The sequence below is a fragment of the Chiloscyllium plagiosum genome, unplaced genomic scaffold (assembly GCF_037043375.1).
Source record: "Chiloscyllium plagiosum isolate Xiang-an unplaced genomic scaffold, Cpla_swu_hap1 HiC_scaffold_8, whole genome shotgun sequence".
NCBI lineage: Eukaryota > Metazoa > Chordata > Chondrichthyes > Orectolobiformes > Hemiscylliidae > Chiloscyllium > Chiloscyllium plagiosum.
Window position 1 is genome coordinate 4,904,727 of NW_028270146.1, and position 17,892 is coordinate 4,922,618.

The 17,892-nt window shown below is 42.3% G+C and overlaps 1 protein-coding gene across 3 annotated transcripts in view; it reads left to right on the forward strand.

Annotated features, from left to right (window-relative positions):
• atg2b (autophagy related 2B) overlaps nt 1–17,892 on the forward strand; it is a 115,500-nt gene that overhangs the window by 40,748 nt on the left and 56,860 nt on the right. For all 3 annotated transcript variants that reach the window (XM_043696875.2, XM_043696877.2, XM_043696876.2), the window contains exons 16-21: nt 201–309; nt 1,605–1,797; nt 2,675–2,817; nt 9,189–9,352; nt 10,438–10,610; nt 16,239–16,389. In XM_043696875.2, coding sequence (XP_043552810.2) covers nt 201–309; nt 1,605–1,797; nt 2,675–2,817; nt 9,189–9,352; nt 10,438–10,610; nt 16,239–16,389 — 933 coding nt within the window. The remainder of the gene's footprint in view (nt 1–200; nt 310–1,604; nt 1,798–2,674; nt 2,818–9,188; nt 9,353–10,437; nt 10,611–16,238; nt 16,390–17,892) is intronic.

The following is a 17,892-nucleotide window of genomic DNA, read 5'->3' on the forward strand; positions in this document are numbered from 1 at the left end:
TGTGTGACTTTTGACCTTGTCCACCCCAGTCCAACATCGGCACCTCCAATTAAAGATACAAGAGTTTCACTGGTACCTATTGAGCCAGTTCTGAGCAGAAGGGATGAATCTGTTTGGCAAGGGGGTGGGATTGCTAGTTGTCATTATACAGCAGTGCTGTGGGCTGCATTGAATGCTTAATGGCTTCCTCTTAATCTCAGGTAAATTCCAGGAAGATCCTGCAACACCACCTTTCACCTTTTTTAAAGTGTCACATGGTGCTGATGGAGACATGTCAACTTCCGACAGCGGGAAGTTTGATTGGCCAAGGCAGGTAACACTATGTTTCCCTTATGGCAGTGAGTACCCTTCCAATCTGTTTCATTGGCTGTAAAATGCTAAAGGATGTTCTGAGGATTGGAATGCATATTAGATTAGATTAGATTCCCTACAGTGTGGAAACAGGCCCTTCGGCCCAACAAGTCCACACCGATCCCCCGAAGAGTAACCCACCCAGACCCATTTCCCTCTGATAATGCACCTAACACTATGGGCAATTTAGTCTGGCCTGCTCATCTATGGACTGTGGGAGAAAACAGGAGCATCCGGAGGAAACCCACGCAGATACGGGGGGGCATCGTGCAAACTCCACACAGATATCGCCCGAGCTGGAATTGAATCTGGGGCCCTGGTGCTGTGAGGCTGCAGTGCTAACCAATGAACCATGCCACCCCATAGGTATAGTACATATCCTTTATCTACTCCTTCTCCCAATTGGTGGCACTTCCTTTTCTTTTGTTATTAACTGAGATTACCCATTTGCACTAAGGCTTACCAAGCAGGAAATCAAGAAAGTGAGCACATGTCACCAGGTTTTCCTTATGAATATTAATAACTTGTGGGAGGAAAGAGGACAGGGAAATGTGCATTAGCTGTTTTGTTAGACCTTGGCAGAGCAGTCCGCAGTACAGAGGGTCAGAGTCCACTCATGAAACATGATACAGTGGAGCTGGAAAAACCTGTTTGTCAATTTTACACAGTAAGCAGAATTTACAACACAGGGACAGGGTCTGTTCCCCGCTCCATGCTCCATGGTTTGTTCTGCACATTCTTTCTCCAAACTTGTTAACATATCCTGCAAAAGTTTTTCAAAATCTGTCTTATTTGGTTTTTATTTACTTCAGTGAAGTAGCTGGATGCATTATAATAAACATATTTCTGAAGCACCTTTAACATATTAAAACAGTCTACTATTCTTTGTCCAAAGGCATTTAACAAGTGTTCCCAAACAAAAATCTGCCACTGAGTCATATATTAAGACTTTGTATAAAGAGAGATTTTAAAGACCATTGTGAAGTACGTCTGAGCTACAGTGTGAAGGAAGAGAATTCCAGCAACTGCTGAAGGCTCCGTGACAATTAAAGCCAAATATGGCAATTAGCTTCCTCCAGAGAATTGGGCTATCTGTATATCTCGATTTGCTTTTAATCGTTGGAGAATTTCTGCTAGGATCGCATCTGATTCTCATGGCTTTGTGTGACTTAGAATGTTATGTCCATATCTTGTTGCCATAATGCTAAATTAACATTCAGTCTGTACTGATACCATGGGGATTTTGTCACTAGGGTTGTATTGAAGGTGAATCCGACAGTGGTGCATTCCATCTTGGAGCGAATAACGACAGAGGAAGAGGAACCTGGCAGTCACTTACTGGAAGACGAAGAAGGTGGGAGCCATTCCCTGAAGGACGTTTGTGATTTGGGAAAGCAAGAGCCATCACCTTTTTCTTCACGAAGAGTCATGTATGAAAATGAAGAGGTGGGAGCATTACTTCTCATACCTGTTTAGACGAAATGGGGAAATCTTAATCTTGGTATCAATTCTTGTTGATGTTTACCATTAGGCGTGTGGCACAAACAAGATTCCAGTCCAATTCACTACTTGAACTCAATTCTTTGAATACCAGCATGAAGAAAGTCGTGGTAACGAATGGATCACTTCACATTATAGGCAGACAGGTTAAGATTATGCACTTTTTAGCAGATTAGTTATAGAGTACAGCTCACTCTGCACTATCTTCATCAAACCCTCCCAGGGCTGCAACAGCACAGGGTAAGATACAGAGTAAAACTCCTTCTACACTGTCCCCATCAAACACTCTCAAAGCAGGTACAGCACAGGGCTCGATACTGTATAAAACTGTCTCCATGCTGTCCAAATAAAACTCTCCCGAAACATATATGGCACAGAGTTAGATACAGAGTATAGTTCCCTTATACTGTCCCCAACAAATTCTTCCAGGACAGGTCAAACACAGTGTCTGGTAATGAATTAATCCAGTGAACATGCGTCAGAAGCATATGCCTCACTGAGTTAGTTTCACACCTTCCATTTCACACAGCAGCTGCCATATGACTTTCCTAGCTGAGCTTGTGAAAGTCCAGGTTCATGAGCAATTACAGTACCTCTAGAGTGTTTTTATGAACAGTTCAATTGTTCTACATCTGGAAATGCTGACTTCAACACAGTGTGATACATAACAACAAGTCAATTTGTAACATGGCCAAACTGGTAAAACTCTCAGCAATGGGGTGTTGCATCTTGCTGACAGAGAGTAGGAGAGGGAGGTGCAGTTGATGTAGATCAACAAGGCCACAACGCTGTTTGTCTCATTAGATCAGTGTGCTCTCTGCAGATGGTGATGCCAGGGGATCAATTCGAAATGGGTCAATTCCAGGATAAAACCATAAGCACGTCCCACTACGTACTGGAACTGATGTTACCTAATGTCAACCTTACTCTGCCAAACAAAGCGTTCTATGAGAAGGTGTATAACAGGCGAGTCTAATGTCTCTCCCATCTAAATGCAGCAAATGAGGTTGTGGTTAATGTTTTTATTTTATTTTCTTGGCTCTCAACCCCTCCTTTTGGTATACAGCATCGTTATTATTTTCATTTTTAGTCATTCTCAAAATGTGGTATTCCCGGCAAGGCCAGTGCTGATTGCTCAACTCTGGTTCAGCCAGGCCTGTAAAGCATCAATCGTGTTGGGAGTCATAGTTGGTGCACAGTCTAAGAATAATGGCCAGACCATTTAGGAGAGATATTGGAAAGCAATTCTACACACAAAGTCTATAGGTATTTGGAACTCTCTTCTGCAAGCCAGTAGATGCTGGATCAGTTATCAGTTTTAAATCTGAGATAGATAAATTTTTGTTGAGCAAATGTATTAAGGGATGTGAGCCAAAGTCAGTTTTATGAAGTTAGGCCTCAGATCAGCCATGATCTCGTTGATTGGTGAAACAGGCTTGAGGGACTGAATGGCCTACTGCTGTTCATGTGCCAAATGCGAGCCATATCGGCACATATTCCCACTCTCAAGAAAATGAAGCAGCTCCACGATCATTTTTCCTAATGCCAGGTTTTCACTCCCTGATTATTAAAAGTCAAGTTTAAATTTTCAATCTAGTATTCTCATATTCTACTCAATTATAAATCTGGACTCTGGAATCACTAATCCAGCAACCTAGCCACAACATGTCTCCAGCAATTGCAAAAATATGGGGTGAAGGTCTTAAAAACCACCAAATTTTACATTTGTTTTGCTTAAAGTTTGATTATGTATTAGATTTCATTGTTTAGTTTCATGATTTATGAAAAACCATTGCTGTCTGCATGAACTGTTTTGTTACATTTTCTATTTTGCTTTGAGTCAGTGATTTCAAGCCTCAATCTGGGGACTTCAGCCCTTGTACGTTGCAGTGCTGAGGGAATGCCGTGTAAAAGTTCCATGTTTTGAACAGAAGAAAAGGAGATAGAAATAGACCATACAAACTGTCAAGCCTGCCCTGCTATTCAAGGCGATCATGGTCAAGCATCTACCTCAACTTGACCTTTCCATCTCCACTCTATACCTCTTCCTTCCTTGGGAGACCAAAAATCAGTCTGTTTAAATCTTAAGTAAACTCTATTGTGGAATCTGTACCACCTTATCGTAGACCATTTCAAAGATTCACAACGCTGTGAATGACAAATGTTCCCTCATCCCGGTCCTCAATGATTGGTCTTTTATTCTGAGACTGTGCCCCAGTGTTCTAGATTTTCCAGCCAGAGTGAGCAGTCTCTCTGTGGCAAGTGTTGGTTGAATGGCGGACCAGACTTAATGGACTGAATGGCCTAATTCAGCTCCTATATTCTTATGGTCTTATGGTTTGAGGAGCTCTAGCTCAGAGTTGATGAGCTGGAGTCTGAGCTTTGAACACTGTGACATATCAAGGAGGGGGAGAGTTACCTGGACACTGATTCAGGAGGCAGTCACAGCACTTTGATTAACTACAGAGGCACCTCGATTATCTGGCATTCGATTACCTGAATATCGGAATATCCAGCAAGATCCCAAGGTCCTGATGCTCGGCTAAACTATGTTATCCAGCATTCGATTATCTGGAATTCAATTAACCAAACAAAATACTCCTAGTCCTTTGGATAATTGAGGTTCCTCTGTACATCAAGTTTGGTCAGGGACAGAAGGATGTGGCTATGTGCAAGGCAGTAGTGGAATCATGATAGTGCTCAAGGAGCCTCAGCCCTCTAATTTGTCTAACAGGTTAAAGACTCTTGCTTCCTGTGTGGATGAGAATGGTGGCTTCAGGAAGGATGACCAAACTGATGATAGCACTGTGATACAGGGAGCCATTCAAGAGTGGGTAGTGAAAAGGGAAATGTAGTTCTAACTGGGGATAGTACAGACAGAGGAATGGACACTGTTTTCAATGTCTAGGATTGAGAGTCTTGAAGGCTGTGTTGCTCGCCTGGTGCTGAGGTTCAGGATACCTCATCTGGGCTGCAGAGGAACTTGGAGTGGTCTACATACGTGCCAACAATACAGGTAAAAAGAGAAAAAACGTTCTGCTGAGGGAATACGTGCAGCTAGGGGCTAAATTAAAAAGCAGAACCACAAGGATAATAATCTCTGGATTACTACTTAAGCCACAAGCAAATTGATACAGGGTCAACAAAGTTAAATCAATAGCAAGCAGTGATGTAAGGTCAAAATGTGTAGAATTTGTGTGGGTAAAATTGAGCAACTGCAAAAGCAAAAAGACCCTAATGGGATATATGTACAGGCCACTCCTAGATAGAAAATGTGTGTAAGAAAAGCTCCATTACAATCATCATGGGGGACTTTAGTATGCAGGTGGTCTGGGAAAATTAGAATGGTAGTAGATCCCAAGAAAAGGAATTTGTGGAATGTCCACACGATGGTTTTTTAGAGCAGTTTGTGGTTGAGGCCACTAGGGAATAGGCAATTCTGGATTTGGAGATATGCAGCACGGCAGACTTGGTTAGGGAGCTTAAGGAGAAAGAACCTCTAGGGGGCAGTGACCATAATATGATAGACTTCACGCTGTAGTTTGAGAGGGAGAAGCTGGAATCAGATGTAACAGTATTATAACTGAGTAAGGGAACTACAATGGCATGAGTGAGGAGCTGGCCAGGGTTGATTAGAAGATGGAGCAGCAATGGTACAAGTTTCTGGGGTAATTCGGGAGGCACAGCTGAAATTCATCCCAAGGAAAACGAAACATACTAAGGGGAGGATGAGGCAACCACAGCTGATGAGGGAAGTCAGGGGCAGTGTAAAAGCAAAAGAAAGAGCATGCAATGTGGTGAAAATTAGTGGGAAGCCTTTAAAAACTAGCAGAGGATATCTAAAAATACAGTCAGGAGAGGAGGAAGTGAAATATGAGTGTAAGACAGCTGGTAGTATGAAAGAAGATAGCAAAAAATTTTTGATATCTGGTAGGTAAGAGAGAGGCAAAAGTGGACATTGGACCACTGGAAAATGAGGCTGGAAAAATAGTAATGCGGAACAAAAAAATGGCAGAGGATTTGAATTGATACTTTGTATTAGTATTCACAGTGGAAGACATCAGTAGCTTACCGGAACTTCAAGAGAACAGAGGCTAGGTGAGTGTAGTGGCAATCACTAAGGAGAATGTGCTGAGGAAGCTAAAAGCTCTTAAAATGGATAAGTCAACTTGACCAGGTGGATTACACCTCAGAGTTCTGAAGGAAATAGCTGAGGAGATTCTTGAGACATTGGTAGTGATCTTTCAGGAATCACTGGAGCCAGGGAGGATCCCAGAGGACTGGAAAATGGCTAATATAACATTCCTGTTTAAGAAAGGAGGGAGGCAGAAGACAGGAAACTATGGCTTCAATTGTTGGTAATATTTTAAAGTCTATTATTAAGGATAAGACTACAAAGCACTTGGAAGTGCAGGTTAAAATAGGGCTGAATTAGCACAACTTCATCAAAAGGAGGTCACGCCTGACAAATCTGTTAGAATTGTTTGAAGTGGTGGTGAGCAGGTTAGACAAAGGAAAGCCAGTGGACATGATCTGTTTGAATTTCCAGAAGGCCTTTGTCAAGGTGCTGCACAAGAAGCTGCTAAATAAGGTAAGAGACCACGGTGTTAAGGGTAAGGTACTGGCATGGATAGAGGATTGGTTGACTGGCAGGAGGCATAAAGTAGGGATAAAGGATTTTTGTTTCAGGATGGCAGTCAGTGACTTGTGGAGTTCTGCAGGTGTCCGCGTTTGGACCACAACTATTCAGGTTATGCATTAACAATTCGGATGAAAGAACTGAGTGCGTTGTTACCATCTTTGTATATGATGCAGAGATAGATGGAGGAATAGGTGGTGTTGAGTAGATGAGGAGGCTGCAGAGGGACTTGGATATTCCAGGAGAGCGGGCAAAGAAGAGGTCGAATCATAGAGTCCTACAGCACAGAGATAGGCCCTTTGGCCCAAACTGATCTATGCTGACCAAAATGTCCATCCACACTAACCCCATTTCCCTGCACTTGGCCCATACCCTTCTAACCTTTCCTATCCATGTATTTGTCCAAATGCCTTTTAAATGTTGTTAGTGTACCGCCACAACCATTTCTGCTGGTAGCTCATTCCATATGCGTGCCACTCGCTGTATGAAAAGATTACCTCTCAGGTTCCCTCTTTATTCTCTCCCCTCTAACCTTAAACTGATGCCCTTTAGTCATCGATTTCCCCAACCCTGGGAAAAAGACTGAGTGAATTCACCCTATCCATGCCTTTCATGATCTTCTACACCTCTATTAGTTCCCCCTTCAGTCTCCTTTGCTCTAAAGAAAAAGGTCCTCGCTTGTCCAACCTCTCCCTATAACTCAGACCATTGATTCCTGGCAGTATCCTTGTAAATTTCTTCTGCACTCTTTCCAGTTTAATAACATCCTTCCAGTAGCAAGATGACCAAAACTGAACACGGTATTCCAAGTACAGCCTCACCAACGTCCTATACAACTGCAACATAACTTCCCAACTTCTATACTCAATGCCCTGACTGATGAAGGTCAATGTGCCAAAAGCTGCCTTCATTGCCCTGTCTACCTGGGGCTTCACGTTCAGAGAACTGTGAACCTGAACTCCAAGTTCCCTCTGTTCCACTACACTCCTTAAGGCCCTACCATTCACCATGAAACTCCTACCTTGATTTGACTTTCCAAAATGCAAGACCTCACACTTATCTATATTAAACTCCATTTGCCATTTCTCGACCCATTTCCCCAGCTGATCAAGGTCCTGCTGCAATTTCTGATAACCTTCCTCACTGTCCACAATACCACCGATTTTAATGTCATCAGCAAACTGATTTGGATGAGAATGTACAAGGCATGATTAATAAATGATATAGATAGCAAACAGTAATAGCCCAGCACCAACCCCTGAGGCACTGCACTAGTCACAGGCCTCCAGTCCAACAAGCATCTCTACACTATTACCCTCTGCTTCCTACCATCAAGCAAATTTTGTATCCAATTAGAGGGAATGCAATGTGTGAAAGTGTGGAGTTGTGCACTTTGATAGGAAGGATAGGGGCATGGACTATATTCTAAATGGGGAAAGGCTATGGAAATCTGAAACAAAGAAACTTGGGGACTCCTATTTCAGAATTCTCTTCAGGTTAACATGTAGATTCAGTTGCCAGTTAGGAAAGCAAATGCAATGTTAGTATTCATTTCAACATGGCTAGAATACAAGAGCAGAGATGTTGTGCTGAGGCTGTTTCAGGGTCTGGAATGACCACATTCAGAGTATTTGAGCAGTTTTGGTGCTTGTATCTAAGGAAGGAACTGCTGGCATTGGAGGAGATCCAGAGGAGATTTACAAGAATGATTGGGGCTGACAGGTTTGTCATATCAGGGGTGGTTGAGGACTCAGAGTCTGTACTTGATAGGGTTCAGAAAGATGAGGGTCGATCTCATTGAAACTTACAGAATTCTAAGAGGCCTGGATTGAGTGCATGTGGAGAAGATGTTTCCATAAGTAGAAAAGACTAGGACCTGAGGGCACAGCCTCTGAGTGAGGGCATGGTTCTTTAGAACTGAGATGAAGAAGAATTTCTTTAGCCAGAGGATGGCAAATCGGTGGAATACATGGATGCAGAGGGCTGTGGAGGGCAAGTCAGTGAGTGTATGTAAGACAGAGAGATTCTTAGTTAGTCAAGGATTGTGGAGAGAAGGCAGGAGAATGAGGTTAAGAAACATATCGGCTGTGGTCGAATGGTGGAGCAGTCCCAATAGGCTGATTGGCCTAATTATATATGCTTTGTTCTCTGTTTATACCTTGTCAGGCTTCATCAGAATGAGGTGTAATGATGTGTGATCGTCTTGTTCCAATGGGTGTTAAAAGTCCAATTGCCCCCTTGCCTATGGGGCAAGAGTTGGGAAATGGGATTAGGGTACCTAGGTGCTTGATTATCAACACATATGATGGGCTGAAGGGCCTTTTTCTGTTCTGCTGTACTCTGTACTCTGATTGTTGTGAGGAGCAGGGGTTTTCTGGACTGTAAGACAATACTCCATCCTCAACCAACACCTGTTGTGTCTGTCTGCCCACATTTCAAACTGCATTTCAAATATTTTCACAAGGAGTTAGGTATAAAGCAGAAACCGGATACTGAGTTGGTTGATCAGCCATGGTCATATTGGATATTTGGGAGAGTGGGCTTGAAGAGATGAATGGTCTACTCCTGCTACTAATTTCTACATTTCTATGTATATTATTGATTTTGAACATCCTGAAGATGTGATAAAGCAGTATGTTAAGACAAATGCTATCTTTATGTAATAATTTATTTGTGTTATTCATTACGCTTACTACAGAATAAATAATGATTTGTTACTATGGGAGCCTGCTGCCCCATCTCCTGTCGAGACTGTTGAGAACATTACTTACGGGGTTGGACTGTCTGTAGCCAGCCAGTTAATCAACGCATTCAACAAAGAGAATCTCCCTCAACTCAAGTCAACACTCCTCCTCCAGGACGGTACAGTATCACACCACCCTACACACTGTTTTGATTCAGGTCCATGTAACTCCTATCATTCACATTAGCTCAGAAGGCAGGGGCTGCATGCTTTATGCAGTAGATGTTTGGAGCACCCTTCCACAAACACTTGTGAATGCTGGATAAATTGATAGTATTAAATCTGAGAATTTTTTTTTTTTGTTGAGCAAAGGTATTAAAGGATATGGGCCAAAGACAGGTATATGGAGTTAGGCCACAGATCAGCCATGATCTCATTGAATGGTGGAACTACCTCAAGGGGCTGAATGGCCTAGTCCTGTTCCTGTGTTGCTATCACTCCCAGTATTGTGAAGAGGAACAGAGTATTGCTTAATGTCCCTACATCCCACATATTGACTACCTTAGCAAAATGCAAAGTCAGACTGTAATAAGACGAAGCTGGGGTTCTCCTTTGAGTAAACCTGGTTACCAGATGATACAGAGTCACTGCAAGTTGAGGGATTGTGTGAGTTAAACTATTGCCTGTGGTAGAAGCATTGCTAACTGGAGGATTTCAGACAATTGGCAAAAAATCCAGAGAAGGAGCAATGAGAGAAATGGCCTTCTGATCTGGAATGCTTTGCCTGAAAGGACAATGGAAGCAAATTCAAGAGTAACCTTCAAAAGTCACAATTCTTGAAGGGAAAAGCAAAAATTACAGGACATCAGGGAAAGCACAGGGAGTGAGAGTCATTGAAAAACTCTTTCAAACAGCCAGCAAGATCGCAATGTGCCAAATTGCCCCTTTTACTCGAAGTGTTTATGATTTAATAATGTATGTTTAAAAAAATCAATGTGCTGAGAGGGCAAGAAGGGAGTGACTGGTTGGTGGAATGTAATGTGGTTAGGCAAAGCTGGAAGAACAATGCAGAATCAAGGTGAGTAATGGAAAGACAGGTTAATGTTTTGGCTTCTACCTTGACATCATCTCTATCCTGTTTCATATGCTGCCTTAGCTGCTGCATATTCGCCTCCTTACTTTTGGCAGGGAAAGCTGTAGCATTTGCCTGGATGGTATGTCCTGAAGATTACCTGACCCACGATTCCTTACATGTGTTTTCTAGATGACGAGAGTGGTTCTGATGAAGAGACTCTGCAGTTTTGCCCTAGTGCAGACCCTGCCCACCGTTCACGTCGTAAAAAGAAAGTTGAACAACCGAACAAGAATTGCCAGAGCTTTCTGTCGATCCTTCTTAATGTGTCACATGGGCTTGTGAGCATATACACTGATACCAAGGTGAGAGTATATGAGAGAATTGTGTGTATGTGAATGAGATGGTAACTCACAGTTTGAGTTTCCTGTATGTGGTATATGAGATTAGTTACTGGATTAGTAATTCATTGATTGAGAATTCAAATGCCGTCATGAAACATCTGAGTGTTTAAATCCAGATATAACTAAAACCTAGAAATATGAGGCTGGTCTCAGGAAAAGGTGATCTGTTGGATTGTAATAATACCCCAACTGGTTCAGTGATGTTCTGTAGGGGAGGAAACTTGCTATCCTCATCTCGTCTGAGCCTGTTTGATTCCAGTCTTACATTATTGTGGTTGACCATTAACTGTCCTTAGCAGTGGTCTTAGAATTAACTTAGTTGTGGATGGCACTAAGATAGGTGCAGGGACAGATTGTGTTGAGGAAGTAGGGTGCTGCAGAGGAACTTGGACAGAGTAGGAGAGTGGGCAAAGAAGTGGCAGATGTAATACAATATTTATTTTTTAATTCACCCGTGGGACATGAGTGTCGCTGGCTTGCCAGCATTTATTGCCTGGTCCAAGTTGCCTTTGAGAAGGTGGTGGTGAGCTGCTGCCTTGAACTGCTGCAGTCCATAGGCTGTAGGTTGATCTGCAATGGCCTTAGGGAGAGCACAGTGACAATAAAGGAATGGCGATATATTTCCAAGTCAGGATGGTGAGTGGCTTGGAGGGGAACTAGCAATGTGGGAAAGTGTGAGGTTAAGCACTTTGATAGGAAGACTAAACGTGTAGACTAATTTCTAAACTGGGAAAGGCTTTGGGGATTTTAAAAATTTTATTCACAGGGTGAGGGTATCGCTGACTAGGCCAGCATTTATTGCCCACCCCTAGTTGCCCAGAGGGGAGTTAAGAGTCAGCCAAATTGCTGTGGGTCTGAAGCCACATGTAGGCCACACCAGGTAAAAATAGCAGATTTCCTTCCCTAAAGGACATTAGTGAACAAGATGTGTTTTTCCGACAATTGACAATGGATTCACGGTCATCATTAGATTCTTAATTTCAGATTTTTATTGAATTTAAAATTCTGCCATTTGTCATGGTGGGATTCGAACCTAGGACCCAGAACATCACCTGGGTCAATAGTATAGTGATAAATACCACCATGCCATCATCTTCCTCACATTAATCTGAAGAGCAAAGGGACTTTGGAGAATTCTGAGCTTGGAATCCCAAGGTTAATATGCAGGTTCATTTGACAGTTAGGAAGTCCAATGCAATGTTAGCATTCATTTCAGGAGGGCTAGAATACAAGAGCAGAGATATACAGCCTCAGCAGTACAAGCCTCTGGTTCAACACCATTTGTAATGTTGTGAATAGTTTTGCGCCCTGTATGTGAGGAAGGATGTGCGCTGACATTTGCGGGGATCTAGAGGAGGTTTATAAGAATGATCCTGGGGCTGAAGGGCTTGTGATATGACAAACAGTTGAGAACTCTGGGTCTGTACTCGATGGAATTTAAAAGGATGAGTGAGGATCTGATTTAAATTTACAGAAAACTGAGAGGTCTGCATAAAGTGAACATGGAGATATTTCCACTCGTAAGAGACACTAACACCAAAGCGTACAACCTCAGAGTTAAGGATTGATTCTTTAGATCTGACACTGATATAAGATCACCCCTCAACCTCCTATGCTCCAGTGAGAAAGGTCCCAGCCCTCCCACCTATTCCGGACAACATCCTGGTAAATCTTTTCTGAGCCTTCTCCAATTTAATAATATCCTTCCTATAGCAGGGCAACCGGGACCGTACACAGTACCCCAAAAGTGGCCTTATTAATGTCCTGTACAACCTCAACCTGACATCCCAACGCCTATACACAATGGTCTGAGCAAAGAAGGCGAGCATTCTAAATGTCGTCTTAACCACCCTGTTTACCTATCATGTAACTTCCAAAGAATTATGTACCTGAATCTCTAGGTCTCTCTGCTCTATAACATTACCCAGGGCCGTGCCATTAATTATATAATTCATGGCCTTTGTTTGTTTTACCAAAATGCAACACCCCACATTTAGCCAAATTAAACTTATCTGCCATTCCTCAGCCCATTAGCCTAATTGATCAAGATCCCTTTGTAATCTTGTATAACCTTCTTCACTGTTGATTATGCCACTGATTTTGCAAACTTACTAACCATGCCTCCAAAATTCTCATGCAAGTTGTTGAAAGAATTCTGAACAAAAGTGGACCCAGTATCGATCCCTGTAGCTTACCACCGGTCACAGGCCTCCAGTCTGAAAAACATCCTTCCGCCACTATCCTCTGTCGTCTACAGTCATGCATGTTTTATATCCAATTGGCAAGCTCTCCCTGAATTTTATGTGATCTAACTTTACTAATAGTCTACTATGTGGAGCCCTGTCAGAGACTATACCAAAGTCCATATGGACAATGTCTACTGCTCTGATCTCTCAGTTGTTTTGGTTACATCCTCAAAAAACAATTTACCACACACAAAGCCATGATGACTATCAACTCACAGGTATGTACCTTCCAGGCTTCTCCTTACAGCCTTTCTTAAATAAAGGCTCAACATTAGCCACCCTCCAATCCTCCAGCACCTGACCTGTACCTGTAGATGATGCAAATATCTCTGCTGGGGCCCTGGAATTTCTTCCCTAACTCCCCACAATGTCCTGAGGTACACTTGATCAAGTCCTGGGGATTTATTCACATTTAAGACCTCTAGCACTTCCTCTTCAGTAATGTAGACTGATGTTTCAAGACATCAGTATTTATTTTCCTGAGTTCTCCCACCTCTATTTCTTTGTCTACAGTAAAATATATTTGTTTATTATCTCTCTCATCTGTGGTTCCACACATAGACAACCTCGTTGACCTTTAAAGGACCCTATTCCCTCCCTAATTGCTCTTTTGTGCGTAATGTACTTACTGAATCTGTCTGGATTATCCTTAGCCTTATCTGCCAAGGCTTTCTCATGCCTCCTTTTTGCCTTCCTGAATTTTTCTCTTAAGAATGTCCCTACACCCCTTATACTCTTTAAGGGATTCACTTGATCCCAAATGACTATATCTTATGTTTGACTACTTCTTATTCTTGACTAGAGCCTCAATATCTTTATTTATCCATTGTTCCCTACTTTTACCAGCCTTGCCCTTCACTCTAACAGGAACATACTGTCTCTGAAACCTCGTTATCTAACTTTTGAAAGCCTTCCACTTGCCAGTCATCCCTTTCCTTGTGAATAAACTACTCCAATCAATTAGATTACTTACAATGTGGAAACAGGCCCTTTGGCCCAACAAGTCCACACTGACTCTCCGAAGAGCAACCCACCCAGACCCATTCCCCTACATTTACCCCTTCACCTAACACCACGGGCAATTCACCTAACCTGTGCATCTTTAGACTGTGGGAGGAAACCGGAGCACCTGGAGGAAACCCACGCAGACACGGGGAGAATGTGCAAACTCCACACAGTCAGTCGCCTGAGGCCCTAGTCTCATACCATCAAAATTTGCCTTACTCCAATTAAAAATGTTAGCTTTTATCCTTTTCCATAACTGTTTAAAAAATAATAGAGTTATGATCATTGGTCCCAAAGTGCTCCCCCACTAACACTTTCGTCAATTGCTCTGCCTTATTTTTCAAGAGAATATCAAGTTTTGTTCCTTCTCTAGTAGGTTTGATTTTAAAAAAAATTCTTGAACACATTTCCTCACCATCCAAGCCTTCAACACTGTGGCAGTCTCCAGTCTATGTTTGGACAGTTAAAATCCGCTGCAATTATAACCCTGTTTTTTTAATCTGAGATCTCTACACATTTGCTGCTTAATTACTGTCTGACTGTTGCGGGTACCTATTAGTACAATACCATCCCATGCAGCTACATTGGACAGACACTTAGAAATATCCTTTTTTAAGTACTTCAGTAATGTTTTATTAATCAAAAATGCTATTCCTCCTCTCTCTCCTCCCTTTCAATCCTTCTTATGGCATCTAAACCCTGGAACATTGAGCTGCCAGTCCTGTCCTTCACTCAGTCATGTTTCTGCAATAGCTGTGATGTTGCAGTCCCCTGTTCCCATACATGCCCTGAGTTCATCTGCCTTACCTGTAAGACCCCTTGCATTGAAATAAATGAAGTTTATTTAATCAGAGTTGCCTTGTTCTCTGACTGACTTTTGCTTGCCTTTTCTAACTAACTTGCGCTTTCTAAAATTCAGAGCATCCTCATCTGTCTTTCTATTCTCACTACTACTTAGGATCCTCCCAACCGCCACCCCCACTCCAAAAAAACTAGTTTAAAGGCTCCCAAATAGCACTGGTTAATCTCCCTGCCAAGATATTGGTCTCCTTCCGGTTCAAATGAAGCCTGCCCCTTTCGAACAGGTCTTTTCTGTCCTAGAAGAGATCCCAATGATTCAAAAATCTGAATCCTTGCTCACTGCACCATCTCCTCAGCCATAGATTTATCTGCCCTGTCGTCGTCTTCCTACTCTCACTAGCAGGTGTTTTGCAGAAATTACTACCGTTGAGGTTCTGCTTTTTAACCTCCTATATTTACTCTGCAAGCCTTAACCCTTTCCCTAATTATGTCATTCTTACCAATGTGTACAACTTCCAGCTTCTCACTCTCCCATTTGACAATATGCTGCAAACTGTTTTGAGACGTCCTTGACCCTGGTATCAGGGAGGCAACATACCATCCTGAGTTCATACTCACGGCCGCAGAACCTCCTGTCTGTGCCCCAGCCAAGAGAGTCCCTCATTACTCTTTTGAATCTTGACAAACCCTGCTGAACGTAAGATTCGTTCTTGGTGCCCAAGATCTGGCTGCCACTTTTATTTTCCCCTGAGGGGCTATCCTCCTTAACACTAACAAAATGGTATATCTGTTTGAGAGAGGAACAGTCACAGGAGACTTCTGAACTACCTTCCTACACTTCCTGATAGTTACCCATCTATCTGACTGAATGTGCGGTATAATCATCTCTCTAAAACTACTAACCATCACACTCTGTGCCTCCTGTAAGATCCTCAGTGACTCTAACTGCCTCTTCAGCTGATCTAAGCAGTCTGATATGAGCCAGATCCAAACACTCCTCCAGCAGACAGTCAATTATTTCTTAATCTCCCACAACTCTGATGGGGGGAGTTTTTTCAGCCAGAGAGTGGTGGATTTATGGAACCCATTGCTGCAAAAGGCTGTGGAGGCCAAATCATTGAGTGTATTTAAGACAATCTTAGGATCTTAAAAACAGAAAGAACTGCAGATGCTGTAAATCAGATAAAAATAGAAAATGCTGGAAAAACTCTAGCAGTATCTGTGGAGAGAAATCAGAGTTAATATTGCCTCAAGTGAATCTTCCTCAGATCTGATCCAGGTAGGATTTTGATTGGTAAGGAGATCAAGGGTTACAGGGAGATGACAGGAGAATGAGTTTGAGAAACACATCAGCCGTGATTGAATGAAGGAGCAAACTCAGTGGGCTGAATAGCCTCATTCTGCTGCTATATGTTATCTCATTGCACATTGTCAAATCACCATCAGTGTTCAAGAAGGTGACAGATGCACAAGCACCATCTCAAGGCATCAAGGTGAATTGAGGTACAGAAATATCTGAGAGAGTGTTCTGTTGCAGAGTGAAGATGGCACGCTGTTAGCTGGGAAGCATGGTGAATTCTGGCTGGAGATTGAAAATGGAAGCTTATTCACTGTGGGGAAGTATCAAGGCTGTGATGGTCAGCATTATTTCTGTCTCCAAACAAGCAAAGTCTTCCTTTGTCACCAAGGTATGAATTCAGCTATAAATATGTGCAATGATTATATTTTCTACAAACTTTTGCGGAGAGGAATTTGTTTTAAACTTCCTGGTTTCAAGAACTTGCTGCATAATAAATTCATTTCCAAATACTGCTTTCATGGTTGCTGCTTAAGAATGCTTTGTGACATAGAGTTATAGAGATGTACAGCATGGAAACAGACCCTTCGGTCTGACTCGTCCATGCCGACCAGATATCCCAATCCAATCTAGTCCCATCTGCCAGATCCCGGACCATATCCCTCCAAACCCTTCCTATTCATATACCTATCCAAATGCCTTTTAAATGTTGCAATCGTACCAGCCTCCACCACTTCCTCTAAACAGCTCATTCCATACCTGTACCACCCTCTGTGGGAAAAAGTTGCACCTCTGCTCTCTTTTATATCTTTCCCCTCTCACCCCAAGTCTTTGCCCTCTAGTTCTGGACTCCCCCACCCCAGGGAAGAGACTTTGTCTATTATCCTATCCATGTCCCTCATGATTTTATAAACCTCTATAAGTCAACCCTCAGCCTCCGACACTCCAAGGAAAACAGCCCCAGCCTATTCACCTCTCCCTATAGCTCAAATTCTCCAACTGTGGCAGCATCCTTGTAAATTTTTTCTGAACCCTTTCAAGTTTCAAAACATCCTTCCGATAGAAAGCAGACCAGATTTACACACAATATTCCAAAAGTGGCCTAACCAATGTCCTGTTTAGCCCCAACATGACCTCCCAACCCCTGTACTCTATACTCTGACTAATAAAGGAAAGCATACTAAAAGCTTATGCAAGCTTTTTCATCTTCCCAGCCAATTTACATTCTCATTTCATGAAAGTGCTGACTGTCTCTGGGATACAGGTCCCCTCCTCTTCTGAAGGTGCTGACTCTGACTGGGTATTGATTTTGATTTGCTGTTGTCACATGTACCAGATACAGTGAAAAGTATTGTTTTGTGTGCTAATTAGACAAATCATACCTTGCATAAGTATATCATGGTAACAGAACAGAATGTAGTGTTATAGCTACAGAGAAGGCGCAGAGAAAGATCAACTCTAATATGTCAGAGGTCCATTCATAAGTCTGATTGTAATGGGGAAGAAGCTGTTCTTAAATCTTTAGTGTTTTCAAACTTTTGTATCTTTTGTTTAATGGAAGAAGGTGGAAGAGAATATAACTAAGGTGGGAAGGGTCTTTGATTATATTGGCTGCTTTCCCAAGACAGTGGGAACTGTAGACAGAGTCAATGGAAGGAAGATTGGTATTGGTATTCCACTCTTAAACTGAAGGTGCTGAGCTGACTTTCTTTGGGAAACAGGTTCTTCCTATCCTGAAAATGCAGTCTGTTACCGGAGTAATGTGTGTTATGATCCCAGCTGATAATGTTACTGGACAAGTGCACATCTTTATGACTCTAAGTGAGACTGAAAACTGACTTAATAAATCATAATTTAGTTTGGTGTGGTTTTATCGAATGATCTCACACTGAAA